This window comes from Thamnophis sirtalis, unplaced genomic scaffold (genome assembly GCF_051295495.1).
Source record: "Thamnophis sirtalis isolate CommonGarterSnake01/CBP01778 unplaced genomic scaffold, rThaSir2_p1.2 scaffold_13, whole genome shotgun sequence".
In the NCBI taxonomy this organism is placed as follows: domain Eukaryota; kingdom Metazoa; phylum Chordata; class Lepidosauria; order Squamata; family Natricidae; genus Thamnophis; species Thamnophis sirtalis.
Window position 1 is genome coordinate 38,006,593 of NW_028261393.1, and position 25,341 is coordinate 38,031,933.

General features: G+C 43.8%; 1 protein-coding gene across 1 annotated transcript in view; it reads left to right on the forward strand.

Annotated features, from left to right (window-relative positions):
- AR (androgen receptor) overlaps window positions 1–25,341 on the forward strand; it is a 183,714-nt gene that overhangs the window by 50,149 nt on the left and 108,224 nt on the right. Inside the window, exon 2 of the mRNA XM_087727754.1 lies at window positions 21,284–21,435. Within this exon, the coding sequence (XP_087583880.1) occupies window positions 21,284–21,435 (152 nt within the window). The remainder of the gene's footprint in view (window positions 1–21,283; window positions 21,436–25,341) is intronic.

Genomic DNA, 25,341 nt, shown 5'->3' on the forward strand with positions numbered 1-25,341 from the left:
AGGAATGTTTATGACGGCTGTATGGGGTGTTTTACTTTAATGTCTAACAGAAGATAGCCAAGGGAATGTATGTTTATTCGCTCTCAGGACAGTTGATAAAAGAAATATCTTCACGCTTGTGTATTGGTTAGAATTTGCATGGGAGGGGCCACGACTGCTTTAATTTTACCTGCATTGCCTAAGGGGATTCAGATGTTGCTTCGCCTCTAAAGGTTCCTTTTGAAATAATCAGTTTCAAGAGTCTTCCCTTTCTTAAGTTAGGAGAGGAGCCCTTACACCTGCTGCAAGAAGTTTGAACTGGGGCAAACACTACAGGTCAACTTCACCAATGTTTATTCTCGGGACATCCCAGAAGATTATGGAGAGTAAGAAAAATTATTTTTATGAAAAGTCAGTGAAGGTGCCAAGAATGTGCTCCAGAGGCAAAGGATTGTGCAATCCTGTGGTGTGAGTTTTTGTCATATCCTCACTACCTCTCTCACATTAGTGGAAAAAGCAAAGTGTAAAACATTTAGTCGATTGACATATGAGTCATTTTTTGAGGCTACTTTTCAGTTAGAATAGAATAGAATAGAATAGAATTCTTTATTGGCCAAGTGTGATTGGACACACAAGGAATTTGTCTTTGGTGCCGATGCTCTCTGTGTACATAAAAGACAAGATACATTCGTCAAGAATCCTAAGGTACAACACTTAATGATAGTCATATGGTACAAATAAGCAATCAGGAAATAATATCAATAGTAAGGATACAAGCAACAAAGTTACAGTCCTGCAGTCATAAGTGGGAGGAGATGGGTGATAGAAATGATGAGAGGACTAAGAGTAATAGTAATGCAGCCTTAGTGAATAGTTTGACAGTGGTGAGGAAATTATTTGCTTAGCAGAGTGATGGTGTTCGGGAAAAACCTGTTCTTGTGCATAGTTGTCTTGGTGTGCAGTGATCTATAGCGTTGTTTTGAGGGTAAGAGTTGAAACAATTGATATCCAAGGTGCGAGGGGTCTCTAAATATTTTCACGGCCCTCTTTGACTCATGCAATGTACAGGTCCTCAATGGAAGGCAGGTTGGCAGTCATTGTTTTTTCTGCAGTTTTGGAATTTACTTTATTTTCCTGAAACTGCAGCAAGAAGCTGCCCAAGAACCATTTTTAGAGGAATGTCCCCATTGCACATACTTGGTCTCGTTGCCTAAATTTGCACTAAGTTCCAGTTTTAAAGTAGTGCTTTCCGTTTTCTCTAACACAAGTCTTTTTTTTTTAATTTAAAAAAATTTTTTTTGTTGTTACTTAAACAACACATGCCCACACCAGTGGGAAAAGAAAAAATCAAAACACAGAGAAGACAAAAAAAACCAAAAAACAAGGCTGGGGAAAAAAAAAGGAAAAAAAAAGAAGAAAAAAGAGAAAACACACACACACACACACACACACACACACACACACACAGGTATATATTATAAAAAAGTATATCAGCTGGTTACAACATGTTTTGGTGCATCTCTTCCATTAATTCATATTGATTCAAATATCTTAACTCAAATGTTTACCATATTGACATCATTATACCTCCACTTTTAGTTGACTACAGTTATTTAAACATCCTTCATCCTTAACTATGCCAAAGATTTAATCCATAACCACATGCTGGCATTTCATTTACTTGTTTGTAAAATCCTCTATTAACATCAAATCCTCATATCCTGTTTTAGCTGAACATCCATAATATTTAATACCAAAAATTCCATCTTCCATGCATATAGTTTATTATCATTCTCCCTTCTTTATGTAATTATATCGTATATCGTAACATTTTCCCCATATTAGTTAACATTTAACTGTATATAGTTTTATTTTATTTTTTAATAGTGATAATTATTGTGATTAATAACCTTTGTATATGGTCCAAAAATATTTCCAACCTTCCCTTCTCATATCCAATTATTATTTATCATATCAACACATTATATACATTACTATCAATATCAATTATTATTCAGCTATGTCTATTACAAATAAGAGTAATTAGGTTTAGCTAATTTTGAATTGTATTCTTCCATCTATCAGCCCGTGTCTCTTCAATAACAAAACCTCCTTAATCCTATTGCCATTCATGGAACAAGTTCACCAAACGTCTTTATAAGCAAGTCCAAACAGGAATATCTTCACACCTTTTTGCTTAAGATGCCTCTGATATAATATCGTTGTCCTATGCTTGTTGCACTTTTCAGCTTGTCTTTAATTCTCAGTGGTGGTATCGGAAATTCTGCAAATGATGTTTCATAAAGTATAAATTCTTTAATGCTTCTCATTCCTCCTGCGCTCTGTCTTTTGAAATAAATCTTCTGTATGGCTGCCCCCCCTTTCAAACGTTGCATCTCTTTCTCCCTCCGAAGTAAACCAGATGCCCAGTGTGTCAGCAAGTTGAGAATCTTTAAACCAGATGCCTAGAGTGTCAGCAAATTGAGAAACTTCATTTCTGACATTCTTCATTTGTATTTCAGGAACATTCAAACATTCAACGTTCTCACTTTTTTCTTCATATTTTGATGTTAAAAACAACAAATAGTCCAGCTTTTTTTCAAATCTATCATACGTGTCAGACAACTTTTGAAACGCTGAGAAAATCATTTGAAATGAATCATTTGAAACTTGCATAGATGCCATGTTTATGACGCAGCTAATATTTCTCCCTTTAGAGGCTTTAAGGTATTTGCAAGTAAAAACAAGCTGGGAGCTGTGCAATCTTATCTTATCTTAGACCAACACAGCCAAGCAATAAAAGTGTCAAATTGTAAGGAGCCAAATTATAGTAAATTGGTTTACAGCCCACTTAAAGAGAGTCAGAGGAGATGTTGAAGTAATCTTTCCTTTATCCATGTAAGTAGCATTTAAAACATTTAAGAAATATTGTAACCACCGGCTATAAACCCATTTTAAAAAAAACCAATTCGCCGCTAGATTCTTCTGTTCTTTGGTTTCAATTAGCTTAAATTTTTATGCGGACTGTATCTCTTTGAGTAATAAAATCAGCTTACCAGTTGAAAACACTCACACCATTCTTAGGGGCAACCTGCAGTTTCGGTTAGCTTACAGCTAATCCAGAAGGAACTGGCAAAGGAGGTTAAATTCCAAGCCCCCAGAGACTTTGTGAACATCTCTGGGGTCACTGGATCTCCTCCAACCTTTCACTGTCTCTCCGGGACAGCTTGGGTCCGAAACGAACCGTCCAATTTCCTTCGGAATAGAGGAATTTCAGGAATAGCCTGAAACTCCGTCTTCTCACTGCTAAGCCCCACCTTCTTCTCCAAACATACAAGTCTTGATGGTATATGAAAGCTCAGGGAATCTTCATTCATGATCTTGATGATCACGTGGCTAGAGTACAGTGGTGAGATATGACTGGTACAACCTGGTACAGGCGTACCCGTGCCTGCTGGGAGCACCAGGTACCATTCCAGTACAGTGCTCCGGAGGGCCCACCCACCCACCATCCTTACCTGTATTTGAGCCGATTGTGTCTTCCGCGCATGTACATGGAGCATAAGGCTCCTGCGCGATGCTTTGCTGAGCAGCTGGAGCATCGCAGAGCATTGTGGGCGGTAGGTACGCATGCATGTGCTGCACATGTGCTATATGCGTGCATGTGGTGGACACCTGGCCCCGTTGCACCTTACTGGTTGCAATGGGATCCGGAACCCACTACTGCTAGAGTGGTACTTCCCAACTCTAGTTGGCACTTTCCGTTAGGCACAAGATTCTGCTCTTCATGACCATTTTGGCTTAAATTGCTGGAAAAAAAACTTTATGCCTCTGCCTGTCTAAAGTAAGTGCAAATTTAGGCAATGAGACCAAGCATGTGCAATGGGGACATTCCTCTAACAATGATTTTTGGGCTCCTTTTGCTGGAGTTTGAGGAAAATAAAGATGAATCCATAATCAAGTCTCTGCAACCAATCTATTAGCGCCCCATTAATTCTATCAACCAATTGAATGCACTAGCAGGGTTATGGATGGCCCACATTACTTACAGAATAACCCAAATTATTCAAGCATGTTTTTCTGTTGATGAAAGTCTGATAGAATACCTATAAAACATGCCTATGAAAAAAGCCCAAACAATAATATTTTCAGTTCTCATCTGTTGCCTCTTTGGCTGCCTCCAGGATAGTGATGGGATTCAAAAATTGTTACTATTAATTCTGTGGGCATGGCTTGGTGGGCATGGTGGGCATGGCTTGGTGGGCGTGGCTTGGTGGCGTGGCAGGGGAAGGATACTGCACAATCCCCATTCCCTCCTGATCAGCTGGGACTCAGGAGGCAGAGAATAGCTGGGGTGGGGCCAGCCTGAGGTGGTATTTACCAGTTCTCTGAACTACTTAAAATTTCCACTATCAGTTCTCCAGAACTGGTCAGAATCTGCTGAATACCATCTCTGATCCAGGATCTTATCCTCAAAATGAAAGATATCCCGGAGGTAGAAGGAATGCAAACTCATTGATTATGTCTGTGTTGCCTGTGAAATCCAAGTAAGCAGAAATGCAAGGGACCTTCCTGGCTGGCAATGTTAAGGAGGATATTGTAGAAATACAAAAAGAGTGAGGGAGGGCAGCAAAAATAACAGAGGGTTGCAGGGTTGACTTGCACATCCTGCCATTAAAGGTTGAAGCTCCCCATAGTGGAGAAGCGACCCTTGTAAGCTGGGTGTATACACCCTTCTGGCGTGATTCACCCCACACTTGATCCCTTGCCCAGCCTGCCTTTGGGGAGCTAATTTCTCATTCAAAGCGCTCCAAGAACTTTCAAAGTAGTCTGATCAAAGTTGCACTTGGTTTGAACCTTTACAAACTCTAAATTGAATCTTCTGCAGCCTGTGGGCCACAAATTATGTTGGGGCCCTTCTGAATGGACATGGTGGGAATTAAAATATTTCCTATCTGGGAAACAGTGGTGGGATTCAAAAAATTTTACTACCAATTTTTGTGTGCGTGGCTTGGGGGGCGAGGTGTGGCATGGCGTGGCTTGGTGGGCATGGCAGGGGAAGGATTCTGTAAAATTTCCATTCCCTCCCTGTTCCAGGGGAAGGTTACTGCAAAGTCCCCATTTCTTCCCAATCAGCTGGGACTCGGGAGGCAGAGAATAGATGGGGTTGGGGCCAGCCAGAATGTGTATTTACCAGTCCTCCAAACTACTCAAAATTTCTCCAGAACTGGTCAGAACCTGCTGAATACCACCTCTGCTGGGAAATATTAGTTTGCAAACACCTAAGCAGATGTTCTCTAATAATAGTAATAAAAATCAATAAATATATATTTATACTTTTGTTCTTTACAGTCCATGACTTTCCTTCCACTGAGCAAGCCCCAGTGTGTTGATTAAAACTTTGTGGGCCAGGTTCATAGAAATCCTGTGGCTAAATTATCACATATTTCATTCAGCTGTAATCAGATAAATCACATTGTGGCTTTAAGGGCAGGAGGTGGTCACTGATAGTTTAGTTGATTAGCCTAATGCTGAAATCCTGGAGCAATTCCATGATGCAACCCCAACTGAAAAATGACTTTTCGTGCAGTAGGCTAGTTAAACCTATAATTATCCCATTGGGGTTACAATTTCTGCACATTAGAGGCACATCTTTTGCATTGCATAACTTGATTACGTTTGTATTGTTACGGCTAACCACAATAGAGAAAGTATGATGGCAGTATTTTGATTAATTTACGGATGAAGCCTTGATCTTCTGCATGACATACAGGCAATATTGACAAGAGGGCATCTTCCAGGGCATTGATGACCAGAGCATATCATCCCCTTCTCCACTTCCCAAAAAAAGCAGGCAGAAAAGGCTTGCAAGGCAGTTATATGGAAAGGCTGTTTCTTTTTTTTATCCAATATTATATCAATTTCTCTCACCGTCACCCCTCAGCAACTAGCATTTGCTCTTCTGCTTTCCATACACCATATTATCCTGTTCCATCACTGCCCTACCTCCTCTCCCTCTCTCCTCCTCCCTACCTCCTTTCTTCCCTCTACTATCCCTCTCTTTTCCTACTTCCCATTCCTCTCTCCTTCCCCTCTCTCCTCTATCCACTCCTTTTCTCTCTCTCACTCTTTTCCTCCCTTCTGCTTCCCTCTCTCCTAACCCCTCTCTCCCTCCTTTTCTCTCCCTTTCTCTCTTCCACTCTCTCCACTTAGCTTACATGGTGTATTTCAGTGTCCATTTAATATTGATGGTATTAATAATTACATTCCAATAAGCATCTTTCATATTAATAATTTTACATACATCCTCCTTTTAAAGGCATACATATATAACAACTCCATTATTATTTCCCCCTCCCCCCAAATGCATATTTTTTGGGCAAAGTGTGGGCTGGATTCAAGTTTCCCGCTATCCTCATAATAATATTACATAGTTAAACGTCATTAAGCGCCCAGAATTTTTAAATCTCCTGTTGTAATCTCAGTTATTTAGCTGTTTTTTATGTAATTGGTAAGAATTACCATGTTTGTAATCTACTCCTGGTGTGTGATTATTTCATTTTTTCATTTCTAGCACAGTCGCCCCCTTAAGCAAAATTCCCGGATGCTTCCTTCGTTCAGGGGGATTTTGCTCAATAGTTTGTCTCGGTTCCTTGGTAGGCATACCTGTAGTCGGAATGGGACAATTGAGCACAGCTGCCTGGCCCCATCTGCTTCACCCTAGCTTTTCCCCCACTCCCCAGCCCCAGCCAACCCATTGCAGGCATTCATGCCTGCTGTGTCTTGCTTGTTTACCGGTCATTGGGCTGCGTGGACAAGCATGCAGGTCGCCGAATGCCCCATCGCTACACCCTGAGCCTCAGCTGCCCAACTGCTTCAGCCTCCTGCCAGTCCAATGAGCTGGCCAAGATGGCCACACCTTAATTCTTCAGTGGGCCTTTGCAGTAGTTGGGAAAAGCTGGGTTCGGTTGGCCCTTGAAGGCTGTGGGGAAGCCCCGGAGGGTGGCCTGGAAGGGGTTGGGTGTGCAGAGGAGCAGAGGAAGAGACTTGGGGCTGGAGGAAACACCTGCAGGCTCTGCTTCTTGACTCACCTCTCCCTCTTGAGGGGGTCATCCCTCCCCTTAATCCTGTATGGATAGCACTAGAAGAGGGTATGAGTGCCCTAACATCACCTTTGGCTTCCTTTTTTGGGAAAGGAGCAGCTCCGGCATCAGGGTTGCATGGTGTCCCTCTCCACCCCCACATTGGGGATCCCAGAAGCAACTCCTGGCCCTCTCAGCCGAGCTGCCCCAGGTGAGGAGGCGTATGGTGCCCAGGGCAGGCGGCATTCTGAGGGTGGCTGGGCTGCCAGGAGCTAGGCTGGGGTCTGCAGTGTGAAGGCAGTCAAGGAGCACAGGGAAGTGGCACAGGTTCTCCCTGGGGAGAGCTCACCCTGCTGGGCCAGGAGGCACCCAAGCCCCAGAAGGAGAGGGGAGAAGCACTGCAAAAGTGTCCTGAGAGCCCCTGAGGTGTGAAAGGACTTGCTGGCGCTAGGACTTGGCAGCTCCTCTGGGAAGATCTTGTTACTCGCTGCCTGGGCTGGGTTTGAGCTGCCATCAAAACCCCTAGAAGGCCAAGATTAGGGAGGAGTCTCCCAAAAAGTCAAGTGGCCAAGCGGCTGCACTCAATTGTCCTAGACCAGTAGCTTCCCCAGCAGAGAGATTAGCAGCACTGGCAAAGGATTCCCATGAAAGAACGTCTTGGGGTGGTGGTGGTGGTTCTGCTAATAGTTGAGGAAAGCCTCTGTCAGGGCATTGCAGTGGCTAAGTGAGGAGTGCCCACAGCAGGTGGCAACACTCAGCTGACTCAGCTGGTCTCCTTAGTACACAACTGAGAGACTTAGAGGAAATATTAGGCCTGGATTGGGAAGGAGGAGGAGGAGGAGGAGGAGGAGGAGGAGGAGGAGGAGGAGGAGGAGGAAGAAAAAGAAGAAGATGAGGAGGAAGAAAAAGAAGATGAAGACGACGATAACAACAACAACAAGAAGAAGGCAATTTTGATATTGGTGCCATACAAACACAATGAATTTGCCCATGAAGATGTAGCAAAGTCATGTGGAGAGGATTTCACCTGAAGCTTGTCAGAGGGAAATCCAAGCTGGACCTAAGGAGGAATTTCCTGGCGGTGAGAAAGATAGATCAATAGATCAGCCAGACTCCTTGGGTTGTGACTGCTCCATACGATTTCATGAATCTTCCTGGAGCAGCTTTTCCACAAATAACCTGCATCAGGAATGAAATGTTCCTAATCTCTAAGACACAAGATTCTTTGGAGGTTTGGCCCCACCTGCTGATTTGCTTCTGATGTGATTCCCACAGAGCAAATCTCTTTGTGTTGCCACTCCTAGGCTGCTTCTTGTCCTTTTCCAAGAGCATTCAGGAAATATTGACAGGCATGATTTTAATAGGAGAGCAACTCTGTTCCCTCCAGTAAGAGTATCTTGCTGTTAACCAATAACCTCGTAACCCTTTTTTGCAGAATGTGGTAAAAGATCCTAATGGTTTTGTCTGATCTCTTGCAACTGCTCATTTTGACCTCTGCAGGACATAGGATCCTTTTACTCAGCTCACATTCAGCCACACACATATCCTTTCGACTTCCAGCAGAGAAGACTGCAAACAGAGTTAAATACAGTCTGTGTGTGTGTGTATGTGTGTGTGTGTGTGTGTGTTTGTGTGTAGTTGCATGTAGTTACATACATATACATACACACACACACACACACACACATAGGAGAGAGAGATTTATGAAAAAAATTATAATCAAAATATTGAATTGTAGTTTCTAAACTTTGATTTATGCAGATTATTCAGCCTCTTTTATGCTGTTAAACGCTTTGGGAAGCCATATGCTTTGGGATGTGCTAGAAGTGTCCTAGGTGTATTGTACACAAAGGGAAACATTTTCAGAATAACCCTATATACCCACAAGGAAAGTCCAGTGAGTCCAGTGAGATTTATTGCCAAGTTGGTCTGCCTAAAATTGCAATGGTTTATATAGATAGATAGATGATAGATAGATAGATAGATAGATAGATAGATAGATAGATAGATAGATAGATAGATAGATAGATAGATAGATATAAATAAAACAGGCTTTAGATTCTGTGGGACTGAAAACTGTGCATAAAGCTTGTTCAGACATTATGCATTAAATCTGCTTTGATTATTTTCAAATGAAAGTAGCGCTTAACATTTCAAGAAAGGGAGACTTTTATTTCAGACTTTTCCATCCAGAAAGCTGAACATTTTATAAGAAAATTCAGATTCTGGGTTTATGCAAAGAACTTTGTTTCTAAACAGGCGCCATGCACAACAGATGAAGCAGAGGTGGTATTCAGCAAGTTCTGACCAGTTCTGGAGAACGGTAGTGGAAATTTTGAGTAGTTCAGAGAACCGGTAAATACCACCTCTGACTGGCCTCTATTTTTTGCCTCCCGAGTCCCAGCTGATTGGGAGAAAATGGGGATTTTGCAGTATCCTTCCCCTGCCATGCCAGCCAAGCCACGCCCACAGAACCAGTAGTAAAAAAATTTGAATCCCACCCCTGAACTAAGATTATGCTTGGTTCACTCCTCAAAGTTTTCCCTGGATAGGGATAAGATTGGAGTCCCATGCACCTCCTTATTCAGCCAAGGGATCAGGACTGTGAGATGCTGCCATTTTGGACTGTTCTGTTCAGTGTTATTTTCAGAAAACACTATTTTGCTACGGAGAATGATTTTTGTCCAGTCGTGTACCATTGCTCTATCCATAAATTAATGAGTATTTCCTTTATTTAAGTCCTCTTGATGGTGTAAATTAGAGATGGAAACTGAACTCTGCCATACCTTGAGTGCAGCCTCAGAATCCACACAAAATGTGTATGACCAAGATTGGGAAATGTTTTAAAAGCCAAAATGACAGATTAGTCATGAAGGAGGACAGAGCTGCTTTGGTGTAGTGGTTAAGGCATCAGGCTAGAAACAAGGAAGCCAGAAGCCAGGTGACATTGGGCCAGTCAAACCTTCTCAGCCCTAGGCAGGGGTGGGTTCCTGCCAGTTTTAACCTCTTGTATAGAAGAGGTTCCACACATCTACTGTGCCGTTTAGAACCAGTTCCAGCTTCCTCCCCCCGCCCACGCTTGCCCCTCCCACCACTCACTGATTGGCTGGCTCACCAATGTCTCTCCACCTCTAAGAGTCCTATCTAAACCTTAAAGTCTTAAAGCTGTCAAGTTTTAACACCCCTGGGGTTTTTTTCTAAAGGGTTAAGGGTGTGAGGGTCTTGTAACTTGACAGCTTTAAGACTTGACACTTCAATGTCAGAGTTCCTGAGCCAACATGGAAGAGGAATTCTGGGAGTTGAAGTCCACAAATCTTAAAACTGTTAAGTTTGAACACCCCTGGGGATTTTTTTTTCCTAAAGGGTTAGGGGTGCAAGGGTCTTGTAACTTGACAGCTTTAAGACTTGCGTGCTTCAAATGCCAGAGTTTCTGAGCCAACATTTTGGTTACTAAGCAAGAGCCTTGTTAAGTGAGTTTCACCACATTTTACAAGTTGACCACACCCACCCAGTCACATGACTGCCAAGCCACTCCCACCCAGTCACATGGCTGGCAAGCCACTCCTACCCGGTTACATGGCTCGCAAGCCACTCCCACAAAGCAGGCCACACCTACAGAAGAGGTTCTAAAAACTTTTGAAACCCACCACTGGCCCTAGGGAAGAGGTAATGGCAAACGTTACCCCTTACCAAAAAAAAAAAGCCTTAGAGAAACTGGAAACATCACTTTAAAGGCCTGAAAACTGCCAAACTGCTAATTTCTCTCATTTTAACAGACAAATGTTTCCCAAAACTTTTGTACCAAATCTTTCCCAAAACTTTACATGAACCACAAAGATTCAAAGAGAGAGAGAGAGAGAGAAATTCCAATAAGCAAAGATGTACAAAGGTTTAAAAACCATAGTAATACTCTCTGGACTGCCTCCACTCCTTTGGTAACACAGAATTACAATTACTCAAAATCTGTTGAAATGACTGTCTTGTGCCAAGCTCCACACCCAGCAACCTTTCCAACTGGTGACAGATTTGAAATGAGAGCATTTCTCTGAATGAATTGATCAACCTTCCCCAGGTTCTCTCAGCTTCGTCGCTGCAAGCAGGAGGTGGGCAATTTGGAAACATGTTCAGGGAAGAGGAACAAAATTCCAGAAAGCGTCTAGATAGAAGGATAGAAAATGAGTTTCTAAAACAAGTGCACTTGATTGGAACTGTCATCTGTTCCCCAGCATCTCAGACCTGCAACCATTCCAGACTGTATAGTATGAAGGAATAAAGATGAATGTTCTGGATTGGCCTTGTTCTCATTCTGGATGAGTGAAGAACTAAAAAAAAAGTTTTGCAGTCTGTTTTAGGGAGTAGTGAAAAAATGTGTGTGTATTAGAAGTAAGGCAGTCACTGAACTTATAAAAATCAGTGGCTTGCCTTTGGCTAAATTCTTCAGAGAGCTTGAATCATGCATCCAATCGTTGCAGAATATTTTTCCCATGTCAGGTGCAGATGCTTGGTGAAATGTGCAGTAATGTGTGTAAGAAATTCTTCATTGGCAAGAATTCATAGTCCTACGTAGCCATCAGAACTCAAAACGTCTTGTAGAAGCTCTGGTAGCGCAGTGCTTAGAATGAAGGACCTCAGGTTTAATTCTGCTGCCTGCCAGCAGTTCAATCCTGACTGGCTCAAGGTGGACTCAGGGAAGAGGTAAGGGAGGGCGAAAGGGGAAGGAGAGGAGGAAGGAAGAAAGTAGAGAAGGGGGGAGGGAGAAAAGAAAGGGAAAATAAGGTGGTGTTACAACAGGTGCAAGGGATGGTAAATAAAACCCACCAAGTATATTATAACCTATTAAATGAAGTAACAAATAAGTAAGAATGACAAATGTAAAGAAGAATAACAATTACGTGCATGTATGCTTACAATGATATGTAAGAGAATAAAAAAAAACTTTAAAATAAAAAAGGTGGACTCAGCCTTCTGTCCTTCTGAGGTTCATAAAATGGGGAGGCTGATTGTTTTGAGGGCAATATGCAAATAATTCTTACCTTGTAAATTGTCCAGAGAGGGCTGTAAAGCGCTATGGAGAGGTACATAAGTCTAAATGCTATCTTCTCATAATGCTTTTCTGCTGTAATTGCTACCTCTCTGCTTTCATGCTGAGCTGGGTATGTAGGAAAACCATTTCCTTGTGGTTCTGCAACGAGGCTGCTACAGTTCATGGGAATATATTTAATATGATTGAAGGGCCACACAGAACATTCCAACTTATATATCATCGACTCTTGTGATTGCACTGGAATGGAAAGGGAAGTGAGATTTGTTAAATTCATTGCAGCAGCTCCTCTGTCTGATTGTGGCCCATAAATCCATTAAACTCATATCTGACATGCACAAAGAATCAGGACATGTTGCATTCCAGGTAAAAGGTTTTCTTGTCGATGCCTATATTCAAGAATTTACACAACTAATAAAGGTAAAGATTCCCCTTCCACATATGTGCTAGTCGTTCCGACTCTAGGGGGCTCATCTCCATTTCAAAGCCGAAGAGCCAGTGCTGTCCAAAGACGTCTCCGTGGTCATGTGGCCGGCATGACTAAACACTAAAGTCGCACGGAACACTGTTACCTTCCCACCAAAGGTGGTTCCTATTTTTCTACTTGCATTTTTTACTTGCTTTTGAACTGGTAGGTTGGCCGAAGCTGGGACAAGTAACGGGAGCTTACTCCGTTATGCGACGCTAGGGATTCAAACCGCCGAACTGCCAACTTTTCTGATCGACAAGCTCAACGTCTTAGCCACTGAGTCCCCACACAACTAATACTCAGCACTAAATTGGCGTTAGATAAGAGTCAAAGAAATTCAGGGTGGGTGTGTGGACTTGAGGCACTTCTAGGCCGAGTCCTCTCTTGACCCCCAGGCTCTGCCCGTCCTTCTCCTACAATACCCAGGGTGTTTTGCCAAATAAACTTGCAGCCCAGATCAATATAAAAGATGCCATTTTTATGATAGAAAAACAAAAACATCAGTAAATTCAAGCATGTAAAATAAAAATATGCCACATCTCACTTTTATTACCTCCACTAGACCGATTAGATCCCACAGATTAGGCCTCCTCCGAATTCCATCTGCCAGCCAGTGTCGACTGGCGACTACCCGGAGGAGAGCCTTCTCTGTGGCTGCTCCGACCCTCTGGAACGAACTCCCCGTGGAGATTCGAACCCTCACCACCCTCCAGGCCTTCCGCAAAGCACTTAAAACCTGGCTGTTCCGACAGGCCTGGGGCTAAAGAACTGTTGCCCCCGTCTCGAATTGGTATGACTGCTGTGTGTTTTTAATTATGCATTGTTTTGTGTTGTTTTTAATTTTTTGTTTGTATCCCCCTTCCCTGGTTGAGTTGTGAGCCGCCCTGAGTCCCCTTCGGGGGGGAAAAGGGCAGCATATAAATAAAATCAACATTCAACATTATTGCATTCTCATTTTGTTTATTAAGTCCAATTAGAGCTAATCCCTATTTTTGATCTAGAAAGGTGGCAACTCAGGCCATTCAGTCATTAAGGAAGTGGTATTTAGTTCCGCATAGAGATAAGATATGAAAATGAAGAAACATGAATGGTTTCTTGGCTCAGTTGTCTTCAGGTCTCAACTATAGTATTCATGATGTTTGTTCAATCTTCAACAGGGAGCAGTAAAAACTCTTTGCAAAACTATTTTTGTGTGTCTTCAAAATTGTGGCCAAACGTTGGATCATTGGGAGGAACTGTTTTATTGTCCCAAAAATGGTTACAGAGCTTGAGTTTATTTTGCAGTTTCCCCAACTGTCTTGCGGCAGCTGCCACACTGCCTGTCCAGCATGGCTTTTGCAGGACAAATGAGAGAAGGATCTAGAAAACAGCTAGGATAAGTTGAAGTGTCTTCCTTCAAGGATCCAGGTAGCCAATGGTTAAAACTATAAATTACTAGTATCCTCAGTACAATCAGATTTGAGTTTGAGATAGTCATTATCACGTTAAGACAATTTCCCCCTTATTTTTAAAATTAATAATAATGTGTAATCAACTTCTATTATATATTCTAAGTTGGTGTTTGGTTATGTGGTGGTTGTAGGATTAGCATGACTTCAGTCCTTCAGTGTTGTCCCTAATTTAGTAGGATGCCCCTCTGAACACCTCCGGTACTTACGGGGCTGTTGCTCCAGAGAAAACTCTGCGTGCTTTGAATGCCTCATTACCACAAGAGGGAAATGGACTTGTTCCCTGCACTTTAAATGAAATAAAACAGCAAAGAAAATCTATTCGTTTGTTGTATTGCAGTACCTGATTGGCCACCCTATATATCCACCCATACTTTTCAGCTGCAAAGTATTTTTGAAATGCATAAAATCTAGCAAGGCAGAAAATCTAACCAGGGAAAGTTAAATCAATGTTAATTGAATCCCTTAAACCCCTTCAGGAAGGTTTGTTCCTGATTGGCAAGAAGTCAGAAGTATTTAAAATAAATAAATAAATAATCCTTCCTTTCTCAGGGAAGAAAGCTTTTTTTTTTTTTGGAACTTTGAAACGCCATCCACAAATAAATGAATTACAGATTTCTGTGACTTGGCTCTACTTGAAAAGGATGGACTTCTCTTTCTCTCTGTGTGTGTGTTGTGGCTCAGATGGAAATTTTTAGCACAAGTGATGGCAGGATGGAGGAGGGGAAGGGAGAGGTGGAAATGTCATTTGCCTCAAGGTTGCCCTTGGTCCATAGAGCATGCCATGAAAACCAGACTGATTGCTGGAATGACCTTATTCTTATTTTTATTCTCTCTCTCTCTTTCTCTCTCTCTCCCTCCCCCTCCCTCTCACTCTCTCACTCACTCACTCACTCTCACTCACTCACACAGAGAGAGAGGGGGGAGAGAGAGGGAGGGAGAGGGAGAGAGAGAGAGATCCTAGCAGAGCAGTCCTCTGTGGTAAGAAATTGCCAGTATTTCGCTCTCTGGAAAGAGAGCCCTGCCAGAGAGCCCTGCAATCATTCTCTCCCATCTCAAACCAAGGAGAGAGAAGAGGGCGAAAGTTTGTTTCTTTCTCTTTGTCCCAAACCATGTGAAGACTTTTGGCCTTAACCTTCCAGTTGTGAACTCGGCGGAATTGCTGGCTCACGTCATTCCTGCACAAGTTGTGTCTGCTTCACTCTGCCTTATCTTGGTTTTCTAGGTTGCCAATCTTGGTTCCAACACTTGGCTTGCATTTTAAAAGGGTATTTTTGTGGTCTCGAGCTGCAGAAATGTGCTGCAAAGAGCAAGCTGCCAGGCCTGTTTTCCAGCTGCAGATGGGAACCTCGTTTTCCTCACTCACCCCACCTCCCCCCCCCATTTTGCAGGGCTCCCTCTTTGCTTTGGCTTGGGGATGTGCCTGAGAAAAAATTCTGTGACTTGGGCTGCTTCTTAGCTTAGTCATGTTTTCTATCTGAAGTTAAAATAGAAGAAAACCTAGGTTGCTTTTGGAGATTCTGAAGGCTTTCTTAAGGCTGGATGACCTGGGTTCAAGTATCTCCTCCACCAAAGGCCTCCTGCGTGGTTCTGGCATCTAATGGAGATTTTAAAGAGTTGCAGAATTCCACCACGCAGAAGTTTAAGACAGAGAAGTCAGTGCAGATGAATGGGAGCAGAGAAGGAGCCAAGAGCCAGGAGCCAATTCTCTGCTGGGTGAGCCTTCCTGCGGGGAGTCGGATAGGCTTCATGAACTGCAAGAGTGAAGCAGGTCAGCAGAATGTAGATGAGGGATGTTTGCTGGATGGCCAACCCTCCCCACTAGTTGCCCCTTGGGAGAAATGCATTGAGCTTGCCACAAAACAAGACAAGGATTCTGAAAGCAGCTGCCAGGTGCTTGCTGGCTGGAAAGTCCACCTTTCACTTCAGATGATTTTTTTTTAAAAAAACTGTAAACAATGAATTGAATACTTTTATTTGGTCAAGTGTGATGAGAGACACAAAGAATCTTTGGGAAGAACAAGAGCTCCATGTCAGCTCTGTTTACTGGGTCTGACTTGCAGCTGGAGCACTTGCCTGCTTTCTCCCAGTGGTCAACACATTTGGGACAACGTGATTGGAACTCATTGCTTTGGAGTCCTTCTTAATCCTGGAGTCCCGAAAGAGGTTAGAAAGCTTTTTTGCAGAGTGAAATTCAATTTTTTAAAACTACCGGTTCTGTGGGCATGGCAGGAGGTGAATACTGCAAAATCCCCATTCCCACCCCACTCTTGGGGGAAAGATATTGCAAAATCTCCATTCCCAACCCACTCTGGGGCCAGCCGGACGTGGTATTTGCCCGTTCTCTGAACTACTCAAAATTTTGCCTACCGGTTTTCCAGAACCTGTCAGAACCTGCTGGATTTCATCCCTGCTTTTCTGGCCTGTCACAGAGAAGATTAGAAACAGCTTCAAGGGAAGTACCTATGTTTAGAAGTCCATCCTAGTTTGTGTGCTCAGTCTCTCTGGAGTACCCACTGCCTGGCCTGGTGGCCTACCGCTGCATTCTCTCTCTATTATGCTTAGGAAGATGTGCTGGAATTATTTGCCAGGTGCAACTTAGCCTTGGAAGTGCTCCAATTTGCAACTCTTTAGACTTCATTAATTGTAATCCGTCCAGAAAACATCCTTCATCTTGACATCTTCAGTTTCATCTAACTTCTTCTTCTTTTTTTACTTTGCAAAATGAAGGCATTGTTGGTTATAATGAGCAGCTTGCTGCTGCAATCTCAGCTCAGGTTTGCCAGCTTTTGAGCCTTTTGACTCAATGTGTGTTTGACAACTGTTTTCTGGACAATGTAGAAAAATAGATATTATACCCCCATGTTTTCCCCAAAATAAGACAGGGTCTTAATTTCGTTTGACCCCCAAAATAAGCGCTTGGCCTTATTTTTGGGGAGGTCTTATTATTTTTGAGGTGCAGGAGCAAGGGTGGGTTCCTGCCAGTTCTAACCTCTTCTATAGAAGAGGTTCCACAAATCTACAGTGCCATTTAGAACCGGTTCCAGCTCCCTCCCCCCGCCCATCCGCACATCATCAAGATGAAGAGTGAAAGGAGGAATTCTGGGAGGTGAAGTCCACAAGTCTTAAAGCTGTCAAGTTTGAACACCCCTGGGTTTTTTTTCTAAAGGGTTAGTGGTGCAAGGGTCTTGTAACTGGACAGCTTTAAGACTTGCACACTTCAATGCCGAGTTCCTGAGCCAACATGACTGGAGGAGGAATTCTGGGAGTTGAAGTCCACAAGTCTTAAAGCTGTCAAGTTTGAATACTGTGGGGGGGGGGGTGCTAAAGGGTTAGGGGTGCAAGGGTCTTGTAACTGGACAGCTTTAAGACTTGCGCGCTTCAATGCCAGAGTTTCTGAGCCAACATTTTGGTTGCTAAGCAAGAGTGTTGTTAAGTGAGTTTCACCACATTTTACAAGTTGGCCACGCCCACCCAGTCACATGGCTGGCAAGCCACTCCAACAAAGCAGGCCACACCTACAGAAGAGGTTGTAAAAAAATTTGAAACCCACCACTGTGCAGGAGGTGGTGAGCGTGGTCACCTCATGGCTGCTGTTGTATTGCAATATTTTCAGGGAAGGGCTTATTTTCATGGGAAGGTTTATTTTAGCGCATACTCTCAAAAACCTGATTGGGCTTATTATCCAAGAAAATCTTATTTTCGGGAAAACAGGGTATGAATGTCAAAGTTATCCTTGAAAAGGGACAGTTATCCCTTTTTAGGTAACATTGTAGGAATGAGTGTAAATGTAAATATTCTGTTGTTCATGTTCATTTTATTTTCTATGTGCATTTACATTTTTGTTTGAATAAATGTCTTGTGGGTACTTTAAAGACTAAGAAAAATCTTTGGAGACTTGGTGAGACTTTTCTTTTTTTTACCAGGCCTGGTGTGTTCATATGTGTATAAATTTGGACATTGTGAAACCATAGTTGCTGCATTGATATAAGGTTCACATCCACATTCAGCTATGAAACTGACAGAGGGCCCTTTATGAAAGAATGGTAGAATGAACAGATTCTATCTGGAATGAAGGGATCTCAAAGACCCCTTCATCCTTCTAAGGGAATCATCGGAGTCTTGAATGCCATTTGGAAACAAGCTGGTAATCAGTGGCTGTAAGGACCATGTCAGGTGACAATGGACCTGACTACCACTGAATAGGCAGCTGGTTCTGCACCAATGGACATTCCCGAATGATCTTCAAGTGCAGCCCCATGCAGAGCAAATCACATAGGTTGGACCTGCTTGTGATTGCAGCCCTGAGCAACTTCAAAGCTAACCTCCCTCCTACCTTCATCAGGTGAACAGGGAAGATGCCCAAACAAGGGGAAGGAGCCAATCTTTTGCCCATTTCTACACAACCTCCCCATTAAACCTCCATCTGCGTAGGACAGAATTGAAGAGACCTTTCAATCTTGTTGACAGTGTTACAAATGCATTTGCATTTCACCGTCTCTCCTGCGTTATCATTTCTTTGATATAATTTTTATTGGAGACATTTTAACAACATTAAAAACTATATAAATATTAGAAAAGAAAATAAGGAAGATAGTCAATAATTATGAAAGGGGGAAAAAAGATCAGAAAGGTGGCCATCCTTCTTTCTTGATAGCCACTATTCTGTTGGAAATTGGTATTTATTACATCAAAGAACTAACATTTGGCTGCACTAAATAAAAGGGTAAAATTGTATTTGTGACCTGTGGCAGCACTGGCACTTCTCCCGATAGTCAGAAGCTCCACATCTAAAGAGGAAGGGAAGCTTGAAGGAGGCAAGTTGAAGCTTTATGTCCAGAAGGAAGAAGTTTTGCTGTTCTGTCATAGAATAGAATAGAATAGAACAGAACAGAACAGAACAGAACAGAACAGAATTCTTTATTGGTCAAGTGTGATTGGACACAGAAGGAATTTCTCTTTGGTGCAGATGCTCTCAGTGTACATAAAAAGACAAGATACATTCGTCAAGAATCCTAAGGTACAACACTTAGAATAGTCACAGAGTACAAATAAGCAATCAGGAAACAATCAATAGAAATAAGGATACAAGCAACAAAGTTACAGTCCTGCAGTCATAAGGGGGAGAGATGGGTGATAGGAACGATGAGAAGACTAATAGTAATAGTAATGCAGCCTTAGTGAATAGTTTGATAGTGGTGAGGGAATTATTTGTTTAGCAGAGTGATGGCGTTCGGGGGAAAACTGTCCTTGTGTCTAGTTGTCTTGGTGTGCAGTGCCCTATAGAATCGTTTTGAGGGTAGGAGTCGAAACAATTTATGTCCAGGATGCAAGGGGGTCTGTAAATATTTTCACGGCCCCCTTTTTGACTCGTGCAGTGTGCAGGTCCTCAATGGAAGGCAGGTTGGCAGTAACTGTTTTTTCTGCAGTTCTGATTCTCCTCTGAAGTCTATGTCTGTCTTGTGGGGTTGCAGAACCAAACCAGACAGTTATAGATGGGCAGATGACAGACTCAATAATTCTTCTGTATTATTAGTTATTAGTTATTAGAGGTTTATTTATATGCCGCCCTTTTCCCTGGGGGGACTCAGTGCGGCTCACAATCCAAAGGAAGGGAGAAAACAGACTTTTACATATAAGACAATACATGATTAAAACACAACATTCATACCATTCGGGCGGGTTACAATCTTTAGCCCCAGGCCTGACGGGATAGCCAGATTCTGAGGGCTGTGCGGAAGGTCTGGAGGGTGGTGAGGGTACGAATCTCCATGGGGAGATCGTTCCATTGGGTCGGAGCTACCACCGAGAAGGCTCTCCTCCGCGTGGTTGCCAGTCGGCATTGACCAGCAGATGGAACTCGGAGGAGGCCTAATCGATGAGATCTAATAGGTCGTGTGGAGGTGATTGGCAGTAGGCGGTCTCTCAAGTACCCAGATCCACTACCATGGAGGGCTTTATGAGTGGCAAGTAGCACCTTGAAGCGTATCCAGAGATCGACAGGTAGCCAGTGCAGCTCGCGGAGGATAGGTGTTACGTGGGTGAAGCGAGGTGCACCCACAATCGCTCGCGCGGCTGCATTCTGGACTAGCTGAAGTCGCCGAATACTCCTCAAGGGCAGCCCCATGTAGAGCACGTTACAGTACTCCAGCCTAGAGGTCACAAGGGCACGAGTGACTGTTGTGAGAGCCTCCCGGTTCAGGTAGGGGCGCAACTGGTGTACCAGGCGAACCTGGGCAAATGCCCCCCTGGTCACAGCTGACAAATGGTGTTCGAAAGTCAGCTGTGGGTCCAGGAGGACTCCCAAGTTGCGGACCCTGTCTGAGGGGTGTAATGTTTGACCCCCCAGCCTGAGTGATGGAATACTTGCCAAATTGGCGGGAGGGAAACACAACAGCCACCCGGTCTTATCCGGGTTGAGCACGAGTTTGTTAGCCCTCATCCAGTCCCTAGCGGCTTCAAGTCCCTGGCTCATCACGTCCACCTCTTCATTGAGTTGGCACGGGGCGGACAGATACAGCTGGGTATCATCCGCATACTGGTGGTATTTTATCCCATGCCGCCGAATGATCTCGCCCAGCGGTTTCATGTAGATGTTGAAAAGTAGGGGAGACAAGACCGAACCCTGCGGCACCCCATATGTTAGGGGCCTAGGGGTCGATCTCTGCCCCCCAACTAACATCGACTGCGACCTGTCCGCGAGGTAAGAGGAGAACCACTGCAAAACAGTGCCTCCCACCCCCACCTCTCGCAGTCGTCGCAGAAGGATACCATGGTCGATGGTATCGAAAGCCGCTGAGAGGTCAAGGAGAACCAGGATGGAGGCATAGCCTCCATCCCTGGCTCTCCAGAGGTCATCGGTCAATGCGACCAAAGCGGTTTCTGTGCTGTAGCCAGGCCTGAAGCCGGACTGGAATGGGTCGAGATAGCTAATAATTAATAATTATAAATAATTCCTCATAGGGAGCTGCCGCCACTCAAAAGATGTTTGCAGGAAATGCGAGTGATTCTCTAAATGATCACAAGAAACTGGGCAGGATGTACAAGAAGCTCTGGGCCCAGTGGTAGGATTCAAAATCACCGAGGTGGAGAAACCTGCTCCGATTCAATCTCCAGTTGTATCCTCGGGAGGCCCTTAGAGGAGGTTGATAGGCAGCCAGGATTCCTTGTCACTTTCAAGCATAGGGACTCCTGGTAAAGGCTGGCTTCTCCTAAATCACCTTCTAATGATTCTTTTTCTGATTTTTCTCTTTTGCTTCCAAAGGCTGGAATCTGGAAGGGACCATGTTCTGCCTATTGACTATTATTTCCCACCACAGAAGACATGCCTGATATGTGGGGACGAAGCGTCAGGATGCCACTACGGAGCGCTGACCTGTGGAAGCTGCAAAGTCTTCTTCAAAAGGGCAGCTGAAGGTAATTAATGCTATTTGCTGTCTCTGTCTGTATTACTGTAAATATCACTTCAGGCACTGTTGTTCACTAAAAGATGGCAGAACATGTCTTAGCAATAGCAATAGCAGTTAGACTTATATACCGCTTCATAGGGCTTTCAGCCCTCTCTAAGCGGTTTACAGAGTCAGCATATTGCCCCCAACAACAATCCGGGTCCTCATTTTACCCACCTCGGAAGTTTGGAAGGCTGAGTCAACCCTGAGCCGGTGAGATTTGAACAGCCGAACTGCAGAACTGCAGTCAGCTGAAGTAGCCTGCAGTGCTGCATTTAACCACTGCGCCACCTTGGCTCGCTTGTGTGAAGGGCCCACCACTGGAGATGGGCCACCATGGATAAGAGTCTTCTGCCTAATTGAGACCAGAGGCTCTTGGGAAAGGGGCGAAAGAAGCAGCCTATTCTGACCTAAGCTTCCTGAGACAGTAAAAACCAGATGCTTAGACCCCCAAACCCTCTTTTATTTAAAGCTGTGAATGATGGTCATTCATAGCCCATAATGATTCATAAACAGTCTGTGAAGAGTCCGACAGAGGTCTGCAACAGTCTTTTAGGGTAATGCTGATAAGCACCCACCTTAATCTCCCTTGAAACACTGCCAGAGACCTAATTGCCAATTAGTTTTCAAAGGCCAAATGGAGGACAGAGTCAAAGGGAGCTTCTCAGAGTTTGGACAGACCAGAATGAACAAAATTGCTTCCTGCAAAGTCTCACGTCCATTTTCTCCTCTTTTATGTCTTATGGGAGGGGTCAATCATCTCCAAGCCTTCCTCCTAAGTTGCCCTTTTTGTCTTAATTGCTCTTGCCTTTTGGAAAATCTATACATGTGCACAGTGGGAACAGGCTCATACTGTTCTTCTGCCTCGCTGATATAAGGCTCTGGAGGCTCCAGAGGCAGCACATAGCTACCAGTTGGCTCCCTCTCTGCCTCCAATGCAGATCCCTGATCTGAGCCTTCCCCCATATTCCAGGACTAGCCCATGTTCCTCCCCAACCTCCTCACTGTCTGACTCTGCTGCCAGGTCCACAGGTTGCCAGTGGACCACAACACAGCCTTTCCTTAGTCAGACTTCCAGCTCCCTCTTGCTTTTCCCAGCCTTTTGTTATGGCGCTGCTGGTAATGGGGACCTAGGAGAAGAGAGGAGAATTAGATGAATTGGGCTGGGGAAAGGACTGGAACTGTGCTTTCATTATATCCCCCCCCCCAAAATAAACACAGGATGATAGTTTAGCTAGTAAATCATAAATTCACTGTGCTTACCCCATAGGTGATTTTTACCCCGTTGGCAGCTCTTCTTAATTCTGTGATTGCTGTAGTTTTTATTCCTCATTAAGCTGAATGGGAAAAAAAGCATCTTGAGCTTTAAAGTTTCAAGGAAGAGAAAGGGCCCAGCAGTTCTATGCTGATATATTTGGTGATATAAGTACTGCTGTAAATCAAAGTAACACAGCTGCAATTTTCAGAAGGCATCTAACCGGCACCAGTCATAATTTTTCTCTTAACGTGAACATCCACTAAAGCTCCAGCTCCTGGCAATAATCAGTCATCTACTGGTTTTTATGATATCATTTAGCAAAGAAGCACTTGTTAGCCAAGCAGCCAATGCACTTGTGATTGGAAGTCAGCTGTGTTCCCTTTGATATATTTCCCTTTCAATCATTAGGGAGATTTCTCTGCTCCAATTCTGGCACAACATTTGTAATTGTGCCTCAGACCCTCACCCGAGAACTGCTGGAACCATTTAGATGGATTTGCTAAAAGCTCTTTGGGATGCTGTATTTTTGGACACATCACAGATTGTGAGCATAACATGTCCATGGTCTCTCTCAGGTTAAACATCTGGGAGGACAATACCCGACGAGCCTCCTTGGCTCTATCAGGGAGGTTTATTGGTTTATTTACTTAGCCTGCTTCTCCCCACTGAAGGGGGTGGGGATGAGGCCAGAGAAGGACCCTTCTGGGAGATTGGGGAAAGGGCCTTTGCAGCACGGTCCCAGAGTAAAACGTGCACCACCACAAGACAGAGTAGAGTCCTGCTGGCAGTGCTTTTTTTTTGTTCATCTAGCTCAGCGATTAAAAGTTATGACACAATTATCCCAGCCATATCAAGAAAACCCCAAACAGGATCCAAATCCAGCCGTGAATGGAACATGAGATTTACTTCTTCTCTATGTCACCTGCTGCAAACAAGACCTCTCCCGGTGGATCTTCCTTCCTCTTCTTTTTTGCTCCTCTGCCTCCTTTTGTTTAACCAGAGATCTCTGCTGGGATCTTGTCTTTTACCAGTTCTCCTAAAAACCTTTTATTATGTATTAGCAGAATAAAGCAGAATAAACAGCTTCCATTTTTTGGAAATAGGGGGAATGGGGGATTTTGAAATGCTTCCTTCTTATGATGTCTTTGAAAGAAAAACCAAACTTGATTTATAAACCATTTCCAAATGCCTTTCTCTTCCTCTCCTATGTAATTAACAAATACTTGTACTGTTCAATCTCTGAGCCCTGAGCTTTGCAAAGCTCCTGCATAGTTCTTCCAGCCCTTTGGATGTCCTTCTCTCCCTCTGCCAAGAAAGGCATAGGGACAGCTATTCATAATTGCTTTGGAAATGTCATACGGATTTCAGAAGAGAATTAAGGGAGAGCAGTGAGGGAAGACTGGTTGATTGGCAGAGGAACGGAAGAGCTTAGAACATCATCAGAGTTGGAAGGGATCATGGAGGTTTTCTAGCCCAATCCCCTGCTCAAGCAGGAAACCCTATACCAGGTGAAACAAATGGCTGTCTAGTCTTTTCTAAAAAAACTCCAGTGAAGGAGCACCCAAAACTTTTGAAGGCAAGCAGTTCGACTGATTAATTGCTCTGAGCGTCAGGAAATTTCTCCTTAGTTCTGTGGCTTCTCTCCTTGATTAGTTTTCATTTGTTGTTTCTTGTCTTGTGTTCTGCTGCTTTGGAAAATAATGATCTCCCTCTTCTTTGTGGCAGCCTTTCAAATATTGGAACACTATTACCAAGTCACGCCAGTCCATTGGTGGGATTCAAATTTTTTTACTACTGGTCCTGTGGCCGTGGTTGGGTGGGTGTGGCAGGGGAAGGATACTGCAAAATCCCCATTCTCTCCCGATCAGCTGGGACTCGGGAGGCAGAGAATAGATGGGGATGGAGCCAGTCAGAGGTAGTATTTACCAGTTCTCCAAACTACTCAAAATTTCCGCTACCGGTTCTCCAGAACTGGTTCAGAACCTGCTGAATACCACCTCTGCCCCAGAGGCAAAAAACGGACCTGGTTTTGGCTTCCAGAGGCCTCCGCACATCCCATTTTTGGCCTCCCTGGCCTCCAGAAGGCAGGTGAGGGCCAACGGGTAAGTGGGGTGATATGGGTAGGGCAACCTCGTAGTCCCGTGTGGGTGGGATTAATGGCTTCAGTGGGCCTTATCCGGCCTGCAGGCCATAGTTTGAGGAACCCTGGTCTAGACTTATACTTCTTCATATGCCTAACCAGAACTTTATAGGAGTCTGTCACTTATTGATCAGGTGTGAATAGCCACATTAAGTGTTATTTAACGTTACATTTAAAGCCCTCGGACTAAATACTTTCTCTCCAACTGTTGGCTTTACTGAAATTGATTTGGATGGCAGTGACAGCATTTTCAGGGTGGTGGCACAATCAGCTGCATTCCATTTTTCAAATGGCAGTAACAGATATTCATCAGGAAAGACATGTGCCTGGAATGAATGCTGGCCTCTAGCTGTACCACCACCTCCTCCACCCCTCCTTGCCTCAAAGGCATGGAGTTGCACATTGTCACTATCAAAGCATTTGCTAAGACTAATCTGGGCCTTGTATAGGATTCAAGAGGAAACTTGACATTTTTC